The sequence below is a fragment of the Mesoplodon densirostris genome, chromosome 1 (genome assembly GCF_025265405.1).
Source record: "Mesoplodon densirostris isolate mMesDen1 chromosome 1, mMesDen1 primary haplotype, whole genome shotgun sequence".
In the NCBI taxonomy this organism is placed as follows: domain Eukaryota; kingdom Metazoa; phylum Chordata; class Mammalia; order Artiodactyla; family Ziphiidae; genus Mesoplodon; species Mesoplodon densirostris.
Window position 1 is genome coordinate 28,118,737 of NC_082661.1, and position 18,183 is coordinate 28,136,919.

The window sequence follows — 18,183 nt, forward strand, 5'->3', positions numbered from 1 at the left end:
CTCATTTGTGTGGCTTCTTTCCCTGCTGGGGTGGCATTCCCCTAGGGACCACCAGGTGGCACTGTGGCAGCACAAAGGGTGGCCCTGGGCCTGGGGGAGGGTGAGGAAATGTGGGATCCTGCTCTTCCCAGGGCCCTGGGACTAGCCCAGGCCTGGGCCCCAAATGCCTTCCTAGAAGAGGACCTCCCAACACCAGGCTCGTTCCCAGTCCTTAAAGGTGGGGGAGGGCCATCCCAGGAGGTTATCAGCATCAAAACAAGGGGTCTGGGCCTCTGTCAGCACTCAGGCTGATGGGCAGGGGGACAGATAAGGGGGCTTAAGCAGCACGAGGAATGTGCATCCCTAGCCCCATGAGGGGGCTCAAGCCCTGAGAGGGCCTGTGAGGGGTAGGGTAGAGGCCAATCTTTGCTCCTCCTTGCAGGCATGCAGGCCATTTCTGAGCCAGCCTGGGCCCTTAGAAACCTGATTCCAGGGGCCAGATGGAGGGGGCTGGCCAGATTGGGTGACAGGGAAACCAGAATCTGGGTGGCCTGGCATATGGGGGTAGAGAGGAGCCCCTGGGATTCAGCCTTCTGGGCTAAGGGGTTCCTGCCCCCCAGCCCTCTGCCTGGTCTGTGGGGGGTGGGGAGGTGGTCTCTGGTGCCTGAAATAAGGTGGTTCTAGGGCTTGGCTGCTGCTGTGCCAGGAAGAGAAAGGGATGTACGTGGTGTGAGCATGAGTGTGTATATGACCAAGTCTGAGGTCAGCAGTTCAGCAGCTGTGTCGATTGGGGGGTGGGAGGGGCGGTCTCCGTACCCCATAAACAAACAAACAAAGGGTTACCTCATGAGACAGCCTGGGGCCAGACATGCTGAGGAGGGACAGAGAACAGTGCCTGGTGGGACCCGGCCCACTCCCTCCACTCCCTCCCACACCGGCCCCTGGGCAAAGGAGTGAACAAGTGGGAGGGGTCCCTAGACAACCCGAAGAGGCTGGTATTGGGGCAGGTGTGGTAAACTTTGGAGAGTGTTTCCCACAACACTGAAAAGCACTACCTCCTCAACACAGCCCTGGAGGAGTTTCCCTTCTCCCTGTGGTGAGGACCAAACAGGTCCGATTTTTAACCTGGTTTTTTCCTCAAGTTGAGGATAAGGGAAGATGATCCCTCTCTGTGTTGCGGTGATCAGGGTCGCAGGTCCCTTTCTCTTCTCCAGGACTTTCTTGAAGTGCTTCCACCAGGAACCGGGGTGGAGGGGGCAGCCAGAACGGAACCATTCACCTACCCGCGGCACGGGGTCAGGAGGTAGAGGGGAAGGTGGAGCTGGCGCCCTCTGGTGGACGAGGTTGAAACCGCCTGTGGCCGTGCGGCTTCCCGCGCCGCCTCTCTAGGGGCTCTTAGGAGTACGCCGCGGTGCAGGGTCCTACGTGCCCCGCCAGTGGTCTGGGCGACTAAGGCCGACTTCATTCGTTCGTTCGTTCATTCACGCATTGGAAGGGCTCTTGTTAGAACCCTTCCCTTCCTCCTCTCGTCTATAGCCTCCACAAGTCCTTGGCACGTGCATGGTTGAAGGCGCAGTAACCTGGCTGAGTGCAGCGAAGAGTCATCCCTCGCGGGAAGCCTCTCCAGCAGACATATCTACCCCCTGTGCGTGGCCCCGCCCAAATATTTACCCCCCGCGACGCGGCTGATCGCTCATTGTACGCCTTTGCTGGTTTCTTGGTGGGTCTTTCCCGCGGCCCCGGCCGGCGCCGAGCGCTCTCCTGCCCGCGGTGGGGGCCCAATCCACATCTGCTTCGTCCAGGAGTATCCCGGCCCGACGGGGCGCCCGGCGGACAGAGCTGGGAATTGTTTTTTCTCCTTCCCCGACCCCGCCTCTCCTCGATCCCCCTTTCTGCCCTCTCAGCGCACAGTAGGAGAGTTGCCAATTCACTTTGGCCCCTGAGAGCTGAGGGATGAAGACTTACGCCAGGGTTTGCAGACTCTTGGAGGAGGGGCAGGACTGTATTTGGGGGGTGAAGTGGGACGACTCCCAGACCCGGGCCTAAAGTGCTTAACACTGTCTCCGCGATTTACATTTGAACGGTCGGCGGAGGGTCTGCGGCGCTTTGAACGCCGGGCGCGGGAGACGCGTGTTTGAGCGAGCGGCGGTCCGGGCGGCCCCGGCCGGTTAGTGTGGATTTGAGGGGCCCGGGGTTGTGCTGGGGGGGCGACCGATGCACTTGGAAAGAAGCTGAAGGTGTGTGTTTAGAGGGGCTATTTGTGTTGGCGAGAGGTGTGTGTTTGTGTTTGCAGGAGGCGATGGACACTGTGTGTGTGTGTGTTTGTATGTGTGTGTGTGTATTTGTGTTTGCGGAGTGTGGAGGCGGCCGGGAAAGGTGGCCGGCTGTCACTCAGCGATCAGGTTGACAGGCACTCCCTCATCAGGGCCAGGAGCTCTGATTGCAGATTCGAGGAAACAAAATAGCAATTGTAATTACGGGGCTTTGATAAGATAAAGGAAGGAGCGAGCTGGCCGGGAGGCGAGTAAGAGAGCAAGGGAGGAGAGAGCGGCCTGCTGGGGCCCCGATGGAATATTTGCATCTGTCACTCACGGGGGTGTGCCCTGGCAGTACCCGGCGCCTGCTGCGGAGGTGTCCCTATTGCCGCCCCCCTCCTTCTAGAGACAGGGACTTTTGGGGAGATGAGAAGAATCCCCCGAAATCGACGAAGGTCCAGTTGGGGGAAATTCTCCAAATATAAAGAAATTCTGGTCTGTACAGGCCCCTTGGTGGAGGTTAAGGTGTAGGACTCAAACCCTGACCTCCACACTTTTAGGCCCTGGATTGCTCACCTCTGGGGGAGAGGGAGGAGGGTGGATTAAGATCATTGAGGTTCAGCCCAGCTCCTTCAAAACCTTCTGGGGCTCCAAACCAGGGTTGGTGGAGACAGGTTGGACTGTCTGGGGAAGGACAGGTGCCCAGAGTGACTCAGGTTGTGACTCCAGGACTATGCGCACTAAGGATGGGCTGGATGCCCTGACCCCTGTCTGGGTCCTGCTCCCTGCTGTTCCATCAGACTGTCTTCAGAGGGCTGGGTTCCTGGTGAGGAGAAGGCCCTTCTCATGCTTTGCTCCCCATCTCTCCACTCATTGTTTAGTTCATACAAAGAAACATTTTCAAGGGCCTACTATGTGCACGGCATGAGGTTAAGATGGTGAACATCTTGCCTGCTTGAAGTGGTGCAGCTGGGGAGTTAGACACCCAACAAGTGGCTGGCAACCTCTAAGACAGAGGCGCTCAAATGAAGGAAATGTGCTGGTCTGGGCTGTGGGCACTGGAGCCCACCTCACCTGTCTTCCCCCAGTGGGCCCACCTCCCAGTGGGGTTGAGAGAAGATGGTGCAAACCCAGCGCTTAGCAAATACAAGTGCTCAGTAAATGGTGATGCTTATGATTGTTATCTGTTGGGAGGGTGGTGAAGGCAAGCCTCCCCGCAGAGGACCCACATGCACTGAGGTCTAAATGCTCAGCCAGTTTCCCCATTATTCATTCATCGAATACTAATTGCAGAACAACCCCTGCCCAGCTCTCTGCCATGATCTGCAACTTCTGAGCTAGTAAGACATGGTCCTTGCCTGGCAGTCTGTGTGGGCAAGAGCCAGTTGCGGGAACAGACTCCTGGAGGTGGGTAACAGGTGGGCTCAGGAAGTCTACTTCTCTGGGGAGGGATGAGATCTTGGGACAAGTCTTCTGACTGTTTTCCCATCTAGACCTCACTCAGTGTTAGCGTTATGGCTGGGAGTGGGAAAGGTAGGCCACAGAGAAAGGGGAGGTAGGCAGAACTTTGCTGTGCTGCCTACTGCCTCTGGACTAACGGCTTCCTGGGACCACCCCAACCCCTCCAGCCCAATCCCCAAGGACATGGCCAGGGCAGTAGGGCAGGGGAGGTCTTGGGCGAGGCCAGCAGCTGGGCAAAGCATCAGTGACTCCACCTGCTTCTCAGAAGTATCTGTCCCAGGGCACCTCTGCCCACCCAGGCTGCTCTCAAAGAAGCACCATGGCTCAGGGTTTCCCAAAGCCCCTGGAGGGAAGCAATAAGCGGCTGGGAAAGGCTTAGACGACTCCTTACCTTCTTGATACTCCCCCTCCCCCACAGTTGACACAAAGCCAGCAGTCCATGTCTAGTACACAGTAGGTGTGTAAATACCTGTTCAATGCACAAATATTGGGACTCTGAGAGAAAAAGCCTGGGCAACCTGGATCTAAGTCCCTTCCCCTTCCCCAGGAAAAGCAGCTGAAGCAGTTATTTTTGCGCCCTCTGCCTGCTGCTTTGGGGGGGAGGTGAGGGTGGTGGCAGTGACTGTGGGTCTTACCAGGGACCTCTGGGCTCTCCCATATAGTTGGCTGTGGTTCCTCTCAAGCTTCAGGCTAGTGTGTATGGGGGCGGGGGTGGGTACAGGGGCAGGGGTGATGGTGATAATGGGGGCAGGAAGGGGAGGAGAAGATGTTTCTCCATCTCAGGGCCTTCTTGGAGACTGAGCGAGACAGGAGAGACCGGCAAGGCGGGGTACTCAGCCGAAAGATGGGAGTGGGTGTCGGGTCCCCGACGCAAGCAATGCACTGCCAGAGACGAGCGCACAGCAGTTCACTCCAGTGTTAGCGGCCACTCGCAGGCGGCGGGCCCAAGCGAAGCACACAGTAGGCGGCTCAGAGAACCACCGTATAGCCTGAGGCGTAAGTGGACCGGGTGCCACGGTGGAGACTGGGCACCTTCCCACTCGGGCTCACCGGCGGTCCAGGAAGCTCCAGCCGAGGGTCTCGGGACTCCACGGGGCGGGAGGCCCGAGGCGCCCCCCCATCCCCGACCGCCTGGACCCCAAGAGCGCGTCAGGGGACAGGCCGTGGTTGGGGGGAGGCGCCCACACCGGCCGCCCCCGCCCGTCCAGACGGTCCCCAGACCCCTCCCCTCGCCCAGACCCCCAATCCCATACCCGCCGGCCGCCCCGCCCCAGTCCGCCCCGCCCCCGCCCCGGGCTGGGTCCCGGCCCCCGCTCCCAGCCGGGGGCTGCGGGCTCCGGCCGCCCGCCCCGCGCTCCCCCCTCACGCCCGGTGCGGCGCCCCCCGCCCCCACCCTCCCCCTCCCCTCCCCCTCCCTTCCCACTTACCCACCCCCCCCTGCCGGCCCGTTACCCTCCCTCCCGCTCCGGCTCCTTAGCAGCCAGCGGCCACCGGCTCCGGCTGCGGCGCAGAGGCACTCGGCGCGGCGCGGCGAGCTCGACATTCCCTGGGACCTGCGGAGCCGCATCGGGATCGCCCGGGCTCCCGCCCTCAAGCCTTCCTCCGCCGCCGCCGCCCTCGGCTCGTCTGTCTGCGACCTCCCGCGCACCGGCGTGATCCCGCCGGGGCTGTGCGTGCTCCCCGGCCGCGCGCCATGGGCAGCCCCCGCTCGGCGCTGAGCTGCCTGTGAGTACCGCCGCCCCGCGCCCCCGGCCGCGCGCCCGCCCGCCCGCCGCTCACCCTGCGCCCCTCTCTCCCCGCCCGCTTTTGTCTCCCACAGGCTGTTGCACTTGCTGGTTCTCTGCCTCCAAGCCCAGGTAAGGCGCGCTGCGCGGAGGCGGGGGCCGGAGCCGGCGGGGGACGCCGGGGGGCAAGGTCGGGCAGGGGCAAGAGGACCGACCCTGCGGCCGCGCGGCGGGCTGGAAGGCACCTTAGAAATGCAACCCCTAACTACCCCGAGGAGGGAACTAAGGAACAGAGAGGTAGCGCCTGCCTAAGGTCACACAGCCAGCGAGTGGCGAGGCTAGAACCCGAGGTCTCGGAGTCCAGCTCTGCCTCCCACGCCTCCCAGCCAGGTGGGGGTGGATGGGGAACTCTGCGGGCAGCCACATCGGGCCGCCGAGGATGGAGGCATTCGGGGCCCGGGGGCGTTCGTTGTCAGAGGTACGGTGACTGTCTCAGGGACCCTCTCCGCGGCTCTCTGGGGAGGCTTGCGGCGGGACTGGCCGAAGGATCAGGTGCCTAGGTCCTCTGCGGTCTCAACATTTGCTCCGTGTATTTGTCTTTATAAATGTCAGGGGTCGGGCAGCGCTGCCTCCCGACTTAAAAGCGCCCTGCTCTTCTAGGAAGGCCCGGGCGGGGGGCCTGCGCTGGGCAGGGAGCTCGCTTCCCTGTTCCGAGCTGGCCGGGAGTCCCAGGGTGTTTCCCAACAGGTGGGTCCAGATGCTTCTCCATCCCGGGCTCATCCATGCTAGGCTGGGTCTGTCCGACTTTCCTGGGTGGGGGTGGGGGGCGGGTGGCCTGAGCTGGTATGTTGGGGGGACCCCAGCCGGCTGCCTGGGGCAGTGGAGGGAGGTGCCGGGTGATGGGGGCCACTTGGGCCCCTGGGCAGAGTAGCATTATAATGGCGTGTTGTGTATTTTTCAATTTCCTAAAGGTAACTGTTCAGTCCTCACCTAATTTTACACAGCATGTGAGGGAGCAGAGCCTGGTGACGGATCAGCTCAGCCGCCGTCTCATCCGGACCTACCAACTCTACAGCCGCACCAGCGGGAAGCACGTGCAGGTCCTGGCCAACAAGCGCATCAACGCCATGGCAGAAGACGGGGACCCCTTTGGTAAGGCGAGCTGCGCTGCAGTGGGGTAAAGGTAGCCTGTGGAACGGGCCCCTCTTCCCCAGGCTGCCCTGCTATGACTGGACCTACCAGTCACATCTGCGCTGGCCAGAGGCCTGCACTCTCCCCAGCTCAGAAGGGAAGGAGTTAAGGCGAAAACGCATCTTGGGGGTCAGCTGGAGAAGAGAGGGTTGGGGAAGGGACCTCGGGGAGTACTTGGCCCACAGGTGCCCCTTCCCTGCCCAGCAGATGAATGAATCCAGGAATCTCCTTTTCCACCTCCCCCTTTCATACCCCTCCCCACTGCAGGTGGAGGCAGAGGGTTCAGGGGGAGGGGGCCCAGGTTTAAGGGAAGCTCTTGAAAGAGGATATGTCGCCAGGGCCCACAAAAGGAGAGTGGGAAAGAGAAGGGAGAGAAATCCCTTCAGCTCTCCCAGCTTGGGGGGGTGTTGCTGTGAACCTTTAAATACTTTGATCAGGAGGGTCAGTTACACATGGGGACTAGGCTAGGAAAAGGGCCCTCCCCTCTGCACTTGTCCAGGAACCCAGGCGGTCAGTCAGAGTGGGGCTCCTGGCTGCCGGTGGGGTGGTGAGTACAGGGAGCTACTGCGAGGTGGAGAGGCTGAGGACTGATTGATTTCTAAAGCATTCAATATTCCTTCCTTGAAACAAGGCCAATTTCCAGAGTCCTGGATGTACCAAGAGAAAAGCAAGCCCTCTGGGCTGCTGGTGTTGTTTTTAGAGAGCGATTATTGTGAGTTTAAAAACCTTTAAATAATGACCAAGTTAAACAAGCATGAAAGGAGAGGGGAAGACTCTATTAAAATGTAATAAAAAGGTGAGGCGTTTTAAGAGCTAAGAAGAAAAATGAAGAATGATATAAAACAGAAAAAGAACGAGGCTTTTTTTCAGATGTGGAGTTTGAAAGGAGTTGCAAGTCTGTAAATGTTAAAAAAGAGGTTCAAGATTGTTCTCTATGAATCTCTGGAGAGACCCCCGCGTCTGGCAGAGCGATTAAAACTCTTCTTACTTTCACCTTTTTTAACATTTCCTGAATACTTTCTCCTCTTCTCGAGCCAGTTTGGGGGATCGAGTATGTCTCGCTGCATTTTTTCTGCATCGACGTAGCTGACTTCCCTTCAAAGCTGGAGAAGGAGACATAATTTTCCTGGGATAAATCTGTCACTGGGGTGGAAGAATAGGTTTGAAAATGTTAAGCTTTCCAAAAGCCCAGTCGGGAAAGCTGCCGTAAACTTCGGCCCCAGCTCCCCAGATCCATCCAGGAAGGAGAGTGGGGGCTTTCTGCGGTGGGGTGGGGCTGGGGGTGGCCTGCCCGGTGGCCGAGCTCCCCCGCTGGGCTGGCAGGGCCAGCCTACCGTCCCTTTGTCCCTCCAAACTGGCTACTTGCTGCCCTTCTCAGCTTCCAAGGAAAGGGAATGAATGCCTGGCTCCTCCTGGGTTTGCTCCCATTGGAACAAATGGTCCAGCATCCTTGGGTTTTGGGGAGGGAAGAAGAGGCTAAGCTGCTCATGGGGGAATTCCTCTTCAGACATCAGAGGTCTGATGCCCACTTCTCTCCTTACAATTATAGGAGGCTTCCCAGTTTCCCTGGTCCCTGCCTGGTGAGCAGGAGCTGGAGGGCCTAAGAGCAAAGGCTTAGGGTGTATAGCCAGGACAGGCAGAGTCTGGGGGAGAGAGAACAGCAGAGAAGTCCCAGTTGCTTCCTTATGGGCCCCAGGAAGGGACAGTGGGCTCCACCCCTCCTGCCCTGTTTGGCCAGAATCCTCAGCATGGAATCCCCTCCCCTCTCCTCCAGTCGGTGTCCTTCCTGGCCCTTAAAAGTAGTTGCTCCTTGCCCTGGAAGGCAGACCAGGAGAGGGATGAGCAGACTGGCTGGGTCCAAGAGGAGGTGGGTGGGAGGGGAGGTGACAGCTGCATTTCCCTGGCTGACTTGGAGCCAGACTGGGGACTTGGCTACTGGGTCCCAGCTCTGTGCTTCTGTGAAGGGGGGCAGGTAGTCACAGGCTGGGCAGTGAGGGCTGCCTTGCTGACCTGTGCCCGTCACCTCCCATTAGTTTCAGGGGCAGAGAAGGTGCCACCTTGTCAGTACAGGCTGGGAGGCAGACCTGGGAGTACCCAAACCTCTTTCTCAAGGAGGGAAAATGCTGCAGTAGGGAGGGCAGGAGACCCAGCCCCTTCCGTCCCATCCCGAACAGCTAAGTCGGCCCCCACTCCCTTCTTGGTGACAGCCTCAAAGGGAGGAGTTGTGCAGAGAGTGGACAGGGACCGGGGCTTCTGTGGCAAGCTGGCTGTCTAAGGGGAGAGGGCAGTGGGAAGAAGGCACAGAACTCAGCTCCCTGTCTCCTGGCTCTCAGTGAGAGGCAAGCACACCTGATCTTCTCTCCTCCTCACCTACAGAAAGTGTTTGGTCACTGGGGTGAGAAGCCCAGCGCTGCTGGAGGGTGAGAGAAAAGATTATTGAGTTGTTGATTTCTGAACACTGGGGCTGGGGACTGGGGTGACTGGGAAGCGTGGGGAAGAGACAGCATCTTCCCAGCTGGTGTCTGAGGTTCTGGGAAAGCAGCCGGCCATGGGCTGTGGGTGTAGGGAGAGGTGTCTCATCCCTATCAGCTTCTCAGCAGAGCAGGGGTAGGGTGGTGTGGCCGAGGCTGTGGGTTAGAACCCGAGGCACCAGAAACAAGAGAGAGTGCTTTTATGTTTGACCTCAGGAGTGGAGGTCACCACTGCACCCCGGATGTTTGTAATGATCTGTGAGGCATGTGCATATAATATTCTGAGTTGGAAGAATCCTCAGAGATCTTTGATTAGAAGCGGAATTCTAGTCAAATTAAAATTTACTTGAAGCCTCGACATAAAAGTTTTCAGTCTGGTTTTAAAAGAGGGTCTTTTCAGTTTGATGGCTCCAAGACCCCTCTGCAGAAACCAGTTCATATGCCATGATCTCATCCACCCCACTTCTGTAAACCCAGGTAAGGGGTCGGTCTGAAGCCCAGAAAGGAGACTTGACTTTCCCAGGGTTGCACAGCATGTTAGTGGCTGGAGCCCACGGCGTGGGTACCTGGCTCTTGGAGCAGTTGCTTCTGGGATGGGCCAGCTGGGATGGGGACATGGAGCACTGGGGGTCAGGGAGCTGCTAATAACCACTCTCCCCCCACATTCCCTGACAGCAAAGCTCATTGTGGAGACGGACACCTTTGGGAGCCGGGTTCGAGTCCGAGGAGCTGAGACAGGCCTCTACATCTGCATGAACAAGAAGGGGAAGCTGATTGCCAAGGTGAGGTCTTAGAAGGAAGGGAGGGGGTGGCTGGGGCCTGGGGAGCAGGCTGGGCTGGCTCAGCTCCTCCAGGATCCCAACAAGGTGGGCAGAGAAAGAGGGCCACCTTGGGGTTACCTAGTGATTGGATGGTGGGGGAGGTGAGGGAGGAGGAAGCTGAGAGATGAAAAGCTATAAAAGCAAAGGAGGAAGAAGACAGGCTAGGAAAGGGGCGGGGGGGTTTTTGGTAAATTCCATATATCTTTTTAACAAATCGCCAAATTGCTTTGCTATTATGTCCAATTACATGGTACCAGCATTTGGAATGTTCAGTAAGCCGCAGGCCCAGCCCCTCGGCGGAGCTCTGAAATGGCCCCATTAGTCACGGCTCCTCTACAGCCTCGAGCTCCCCGCTTCCTGGGCTTCTGGGGCTTGGGGCTCAGCATCTCCTCACCGGCCTTCCTTCCCCCATAGGGTGGCAGCCCTGGGGCTGCAGGCCGGCATCCTGAGGGGCTGAGGGGGGCAGGTGGGGAAACGGGTGCTAGCAGCTTGGGCCAGACTGGTGGGCAGGAGGCCAGGGTAGGCAGGGGCTGGGCCCCCTCTCTGCCTCTCTGTGTTGGGGCCCAGCCCCTTGGTAGACAGCCATGTGTCACTGCTACCCAGGAGGACAGGAAGTTGCCGGGTGGGCTGCGAGTTGTCAGGGATTAGAGAGCGGGTGCCCGGGCAGGGGGTGGGGCTGCCCACCCTGCCATCTGCTGGGGTACCCACCTGCTGTCTGGGGCCGCCTCCCCTCTGCCTCTGATGGGGGCGGGTTCTGGACAGAGCCCGGTGACACCGTGTCTGGCCCCCCCTACCTGCAGAGCAACGGCAAAGGCAAGGATTGTGTGTTCACGGAGATCGTGCTGGAGAACAACTACACGGCCCTGCAGAACGCCAAGTACGAGGGCTGGTACATGGCCTTCACGCGCAAGGGTCGGCCCCGCAAGGGCTCCAAGACTCGGCAGCACCAGCGCGAGGTCCACTTCATGAAGCGACTGCCCCGCGGCCATCACACCACAGAGCAGAGCCTGCGCTTCGAGTTCCTCAACTACCCGCCCTTCACGCGCAGTCTGCGCGGCAGCCAGAGGACTTGGGCCCCCGAGCCCCGATAGGCCCTGCCCGGCCCCTCCCCGCCGCTCCCAGCGCCGGAGGTTTCCTCTGGTGCAGGATGAGGTCTGCGCTACTGAAGGCTGGGGAGGAGCTGGGGGAGCCCTGGGCCCTAGTTGTTGATAATTGTTTGCTGTTGGGTTTTTTGTTGTTTTTTTAAACAAAAGAGAGGCTCTATTTTTGTATTCCACTTGGCTGTGGCGTCTGACTTCTTAACTCTCAGGAAGGCCAGTGAGTGGCCTAGACTGGGATTCCGGCGGGGGTTTCCTGGGGGTGGGGGGCTTTTTCTAGTCCCGCAGAGGCGCTCCTGAGACCCTAGCAGCTGCAGGGCAAGACTGCTAGGCCGCCAGGGGCTCCACTGCACCCCCAGGTAGGGGCAGGGAGGAAAAAGCCTGAACTTTAGTTCAGATCTTTCAAGGGCGGGTGTCAGTGGAGGGTGGTTGGGTATTAGTTGCTATTAAATGACTGAAATATTTATTTAACTGGCGTATTAAAAATGTGTGTTGGAGAGTGAGTCCTCCTGGGGTCAGCCCCCTCCCCCCGTGCTGCCCCCAGCTGGCAGGCGGCTGAGAGATGCAGCAAATCAGGCAGCAGCTCTGACTGCAGCATCCCTTCTACCTAAGGATCCACACCTGTTGGCCGTCCCTAGGGTCGCTGGAGGGGTTTTCTTGGGAGGACAGAAGCAGGGAAAGGAGCAAGAAGAGGCTCTTAGCTGGTCCTGGGACCTCTCAGACATGGGCTTTTAACAGGAGTCATTGCTAACACTTCCCCAGGCCACCTCTGGGCCAGAAATGATGACTTTGCTAGGACCGGAGTTGTAATCATGGATTCAGTGGGTCCTTTAAAAAGTGCCTTTCTGTGTATGCCTCGGTCTGTGTGGGAGACAGATCAGAGATGCCAGAGCTAGTTCTTTCTGAGTACCAGGCTCCAGAAAATGAAAGAAAAGAGCAGCTGCCGGGGTCCAAGGTGGAGGTATGTTGGAGGGGGGCTGCCAAGGCTGGTGTTGACAGTTGTGACAAGAAACGAGTGTTAACTTTGGGATATCTGGTTAGAAAGCTGTGAGCAGAAGGTGCTGCGCTCAGGCGCTGCGGAAGAGCCCAGGGGACTGTGGTCCAGGGAGAGGCTGCCAACCTTGGAGAGACCAGGCCTAGAGGGAGAGGAGCTGGCACTGGCCGGGAAGGGAAGCTCACAGGCCTAGAGCAGCGCTCAAACTCTGGCCAGGGGGAGAAGCAGCAGGTGGTAAGTCAGAAGGACTAGCCTGTGAGGCAGGACTGCTATGGATGAAGGAAGACCAGGTCACGCTATGACAATGGTAGAGCAGGTCATTCGTGGCGTGGGCAAGAGGACTGGCCTGTGGTGGGTGGAGGGGTGGGTTCTTGGAGGTGGACTGGTGAGACTGGCATCACACCACCCGGAAGAGAGCCCAAGCCCAGAGGCAGCAGGTCTCCTGAGGTCGGAGCTGGCCCAGTCATCATACCTGAGCTCTCATTCTGGTTGCTTCCACTGCCTTCTTTGGGCTGGTCCCATAGCACACTTACTGGACGAATCCAGAAACCTCTTCCCTCTGGGCCTCTGGTCCTTTGGGTGGAGGGCAACCCAAGGCTTCCTAACCACGTGGGCCTCCCAGAGTTGCAGCCACAAATCCCAGGCTCAGGCCATCCAGATGGATCAGGAATCCCAGGGCTCAGTGGGAAGCCTTGGAGAGGTTGAGGTACCATGGGGCCTCTTCTGGCCTGCTATGGGGGTTCAGGGCTCTGGACAGAGTAGGTTTCTCCTGGTGCATAGATACGGAGGATGTGGGGAGGGGGCTCTAGACATCTCTCTTCCAGCTCCCCCAGCTCTTAGTGCCTCCTCTTCTGCTCCATCCCCTCCCCTCCCCCTTTAATTAATTCTGGGTGAGCAGCCTGGCTTTATTGTGCAAGGAGCTGGGGTCTCACTGTGGGAAAAGTCACACCTTCTGAGCAGCTTCTGATGCCATGCAAATGAAGAGACCGTCCAGGAAACGCTTTCATCTGCACGGCCGCCTGTCCAGCCCCCAGCCCAGTAATTACCCACATTTCATTTGTTTGAGAGCAATTCCTGGGGGAAACCACAGGGTAGGAGGGAGTCTGGGGGGTGGATGGAATGTCAGACTCTCCCTGCCTGTGATCCTGGCCACAAAGTGGGGCCAGGCTGGGCCAGGGTGGTCACTGGCTAAGCCAAAGCTACCCTGGAGCCCACAGGCTGGGGATGCCTGAGTACTCCAGGGGGGTGGGGTGGAACTGTGCCACGGCTGCGACGACAGAGAAGAGGGGGGCTGTCCAGAGAGCCGGACCTGCCTCATGGAGAAGGGAGAGATGACTGATGGGGGAGTAGAGGTGGACAGGAGGGTGGTGATCTTGTCCTTGAGGTGACCTGAGGCTTTGGGAAGGGGTTGACTCCCAGCAGGACCCCCAGCCAGGGACCCTGGGGAGCTGAGCCCAGAGCAGTGGGGCTGCGCTGGGCCGGAGCACCCACCACCTTGTTTATCTTTGCGTTGCTGCCTCCACAGAGCCCTCGCTAATGGGGTTTTACGGCCCACTCAAGCTGCAACTGGCCAAGAATCAATCATTACCGGCACTTAGTGGTTTGATAGTTAACAGCCTGAACTGAAGCCAAACTGGTTGTTAACTGTGATAACAACTGATTTCAAGGGGTTATTGCCGGCCCAATATGCTCAGCCCATTTATTTCGGGGAAAACAAGCAGGGAGCTGTTGCAAGGCCGAGAAAAGGGAGGAGGACTGGGCTTTCCTCAGCCAAAAGGCCTGCCACTCTGTCTAGGAGTGGGTGCTGGCTGTGAGGACCCTGGGGGCCGGCTGAGGTGTGCGTGGAGACCTGGCCTTCTGGTGGATCTGAGGATCTGTGTGCAGGCCCAGGTGACCCACGCAGAAGGCCCTCTCCAGTCCTCCCTTCTCCCCAGTTCTGACTTCACCCTGATTCCCCACGTCCCCTCTCCTTCTCACAGTAGTGTTCCCCACGAGGCCCTCACAGGGACAACTCTCCGTGGGGAGGATCCCAGGCCTAGTGGCCAGGCCTCTACTAGTCCCCACTCAGCAGGGGGGCCTGGACCTCTTCACCCATTCCTCCCTCTCCCGGGGCTGCCAGAGCCCAGCCAAATCCAAGCCAGAACCTCGCTTTTCATTTCAAAGCCAGTGATGACTCCACCCAAGCCTTGACTAGAAAGGATGCGCTAGAGGTCTCTCCTCTCACTCCACCAGGTCCTGTCCATCCCTACCTGCTACCCTCAGCTGAATGGCAACAGGTGAGGCTATGGCCAAGCATCTTTCTAGAAAGCTGCTGTAGCAAAGGACCCCAGGAGTTCTCCACCATCTACAGATAGACAACCCGAGGCCCAGAAGTCACACAGCCAGCATGAAAGCTAGTATGAAAGATCAGGTCTTAACTCGCGGACCCAGGCTGCCTCTTGAGGACTGCAGGTCTTTCTCTAATTCATTTATTCAGTCACTATTTATTGAGTGCCTATTATGTGCCAGGCTCTGTTCTGGGTAGAGGGGACAAAGCAGGAAATAAGTGACAAAAACTCTGTCATGATGGAGCTCAAGTTGTAGCAGGAGGCTGTGGGTGGGGTTAGAACAAAGAGTGTATAGTTTATCAGACCCTGGCAACCACTACAGAGAAAAATAGGGGGAATGAGTGTGGAAGGTGGGGTAAGGTAGTAGCAATTTTAAGTAGGGTGGTCATAGAAGGCCTCACTGAAAACTTAATGCTGGAGCAGACACCTGATGGCGGTAAGGCATGCACCTATCTGGGCGAGGAGCCATCCAGGTAGAGGGACCAGCGAGTACAAGCTTATAGCATCAGGGGAAGAGGAGGGAGGCCAGTGTGGTTAGAGCAGAGTGAAGGCAGGATACAGGTGTAGTGTGTGTAGTATGAGCGTAGTGGGGTGGGGAGAATGATGGAAGCTCAGGTGAGACATATAAGTAGTGGTGATGAGGGCAGATCATGTAGAGCCAATTGAAAAGACTTTAGTCTTGAGCCTGAATGAGACAGCAAAGCATTTTGGGGTTTTGAGCACTAGAGTGACATGATCTGTATTAAGCTTTGTTAATAACAAGATTGCTTTGGCTGCTGTGTTGAGAATAGACAGTAGCGGGGTAAGGGAGACTAGTTATGAAGTTTTTGCAGTAATCTTGGAGAGGGATGATAGGGCATTGGAGGTGGTGAGAAGAGATTGGAATTTGGGACATTTTTTGCAAGTAGGGATCTGCTGATGGTTTGGATGTGGTTTGTGAGAGAAAAAGAAGAGTCTAGGGGTTTCCAAAGTTTCTAGCCTGAGCGACTGAAAGGATGGAGAGACCCTTTATTGAGACGAAGAAGATTCTAGAAGGGGCAGATTTTGAGGGGAAGAGTAGGAGTTTTATTTTGGACATGTTAAGTCTGAGCTGACTAAATAAATATTCAAGTGGAGTTGTTGAGTAGGCAGTTGTATGTGAGTCTGGAATTCAGGGGAGAGGTCTCATGTGAAGATGTAAATTTGGGAGTATTCAACTCACAAGTTTTAAAGCCAGGGGATGGAATGGACTTCCTAGGGAGTGAGCGTAGCCAAAGAAGAGGAGAGAGCCAAGCCTGAGCCTTGGTATCCTCCAAACATTTAGAGGTCAGGGTGAAAGGGGGGAACCAGCAAATATTGTGGCCCATGAGGTAGGTAGGAGGAAAACCAAGAGGATGTGTGTCCTGATGATATAGGAAAAATACACCACTTTCTGAGCCCAAAGCTTTAAGTGGGCTTTGGGTAGAGTTTTACTGTCATCAACTGTCTCCCTTCCCTCCTATCCCCGACCAATCTCAGGGCCAAGAGGAAGCAGCCAGCAAACAAGGGGGTTGTTGGTTTCACCTGGGGGTCTCCTTGACTCTTCTTTCAGCCTCCCCCTGCCTCTCATCCTGCCGCCTTTACCTCTGGAACACTACTCAAATCTAGTCCATCTACTCTTCTGTTTATCTACTGCCACCTCCCTGCTCCAAGTCATCATCACCTCTTGTCTGGCTTATGGCAACAGCCCCCTAACTGCTCTTCCTCTCATATCCCTCTACAATCCTTTCTGTACTCAGTAGCCAGAATTTCCAAAACATAAATCTGGTCATGTTACTTCTGCCATATCTAGAATTAAATTCAGACTCCTTTCCATGGCCTGCAAGGTCTCCTCCATGCTCTGGGCCCTGTCTGCCTATCTAACTGTATGGCTTAACCTCTCTCCCTTTCGTCCGCTGCACCCCGGCCACACCTCCTTCCAGCTTCTCAAACAAGCCGGGCTCCTATATGCTTCAGAGCCTTTGCACTGCTGTTCTCTCTGCTTACAATGCTTTTCCTTTAGGTTGCTGGAGGGCTGACTGCTCATTTTGTAGGTCTCTGCTGTCATCCTCTGCTCTCTTTTCTTGATTACACTTATTAACATCTGACATTATCTTGTTTTTTATTTATCTACTCATTTTTGGTTGGCCTATTCCTCCCAAGAGAGCAGGGACTTTGACTTGGCTTATGATGAATATCCAGTGACTAGAAGAGTGCCTGGCACATCGTAGGTGTTCAGTAAACATTGGTAATCAACTAATAAAATGAGAGTAGATGTGGAGGCTGTTGAATGGAGAAGGTGCATTGGGGGTTCTCTGCATCCGGGACTTGGGTCAGGATTTAGGAAATGCCTGAAGGTCAGGGAGACTTGAGGATGGTCCTCGGATGGGTGATGCTCTAAGCCCATCTGGACATCACAGTCTTACTAAAAGAGGGTCCAAGCCTATCTGGCACAAGCTCACCTCCTTTTTCTCAAGCCGAAATAAGTATCTCCTAAACTGGACAAAGGAGCATCTAAGAGAGCCTGTTGGGATGGACGTCTCAGAACCTCCCAAAATTCTGCTTCCTTCCCCACCGCTGGGTTTCCATAGCAACCAGAGGATTTAACAGGAGAGAGTGAAGGGGAATTAGGAGCTGGAGAGAGGAGGAGTAAGTGGTAGCAAGACAGATGGGGAGCTGGCAAGAACTCCGAGGGATCCCCAAGTCCCACGTTACTGCAGGAGGTTGTGCCAGTAAGGTCCCTCTGATTGCCCCCCTTCCCCATCTGGGTCTCTTGCTGACCCTGAAGAACTAACTGTCCATCTGCGCAGGCCCTAGGGCTCACCCTCATGTATTCTCCCCTCCTCCTGGCTGGCAGATGCTAGATGAAACAATGCAGATGGCAGATGTTAGTGAAACAAGTTGCGGCCACTGGATCAGTCTGGGGATCTGCGTTCCTTTTCCCTCCCTTCCTTGGCTGCGTATGGTCGGGGAGGACATGGCGGGAGGAGAGTCAGGGCATGAACCTATGCCAAGCGAGGTCCCAAGCTTTGGCACTTGGGGATTAAGGCCAGACCCCCAGTCATGAAGGATCAGATGGGCTCTAGCTTGGGCCTGGCTGAAGGTGCTCAAACAAGGGTTTGGCCTGGACACTGCTTTGAGGGAGTAAGAAGAAGCCTGCACAGAACTCAGCACTGTTTGCAGCCTCCTCCTACCTTGAGCTCAGAGGACCAGAAAACGCCTGGGCCTTGAGCCTGGGAGCAGCAGAACGGTGAGCCCCCGAGGAGCTGGGGCACTGGGCCCTGATACCCAAGCCAACTGCCTGGAGAACCAGCCAGTGACTTTCAAGGGTGGGAGTAGCCAGGGCCAACACCAAATTCCAGCTGTCCCTCTGTCTGCCCACAGGCACACAGCTCCCAAACACGCAGGCTCAAACCTCTACCTTCTTGGGCTCCTCCTTGTTTCCAGCCACCGACATTTAAATCATGTCAATTGGACAAACGTGACCAACTCTTGCTAAATCTTTCTTCATAGAGAAATCCCCCTGTCCCATCACAACCTACACTGGGCCATTTCATGCCCTCCCACCCTGTCTCCCTGCCCAGTCTCTCCCTGGGCTTTTTTGTATCACCTCCCCCTCCCTGCCTCCTGCAGCCCTCAGTAATGAAGAGCAAACTCATAAAACATTCATCGTGGGTAATACACCATGTAGGGTCTGCCTGATCTCAGTTCTGATAGGGGAGCCGGGTCAGTATTGCTGGGTCTTAGGCTTCTGAGGGCTGGGGCTGACTTCTGTGCCTTGGGTTCAAGTTCCAGTGACTTCCATTAAGCCAGGCCCAGTCCCCCCTGGCGGGGTGGAGGGTCCTGGGTAGAGTAGAAGAGGGGCT

General features: G+C 56.9%; 1 protein-coding gene across 4 annotated transcripts; it reads left to right on the forward strand.

The window, feature by feature from the left end:
• The first annotated feature begins 5,388 nt into the window (after nucleotides 1-5,388).
• Nucleotides 5,389-10,993, forward strand: FGF8 (fibroblast growth factor 8). Of its 4 annotated transcripts, none has more exons than XM_060106690.1 (6): nucleotides 5,389-5,420; nucleotides 5,515-5,551; nucleotides 6,080-6,166; nucleotides 6,391-6,571; nucleotides 9,757-9,863; nucleotides 10,703-10,993. In XM_060106690.1, the coding sequence occupies exons 1-6, from the start codon at nucleotides 5,389-5,391 to the stop codon at nucleotides 10,991-10,993; spliced, it is 735 nt and encodes a 244-aa protein (XP_059962673.1). The 4 variants fall into 4 exon arrangements, with proteins under 4 accessions (XP_059962673.1, XP_059962751.1, XP_059962836.1 ...); XM_060106768.1 differs by having other exon boundaries at nucleotides 6,424-6,571; XM_060106853.1 differs by lacking the exon at nucleotides 6,080-6,166.
• The last annotated feature ends 7,190 nt before the right edge of the window (nucleotides 10,994-18,183 follow it).

Coding starts and splice junctions, on each gene's coding strand:
- FGF8 (XM_060106690.1), top strand. CDS start 5,389: ATGGGCAGCCCCCGCTCGGCGCTGAGCTGCCT. Junction 5,421..5,514: donor CGCTCGGCGCTGAGCTGCCT/GTGAGTACCGCC, acceptor TGTCTCCCACAG/GCTGTTGCACTTGCTGGTTC. Junction 6,572..9,756: donor AGAAGACGGGGACCCCTTTG/GTAAGGCGAGCT, acceptor ATTCCCTGACAG/CAAAGCTCATTGTGGAGACG.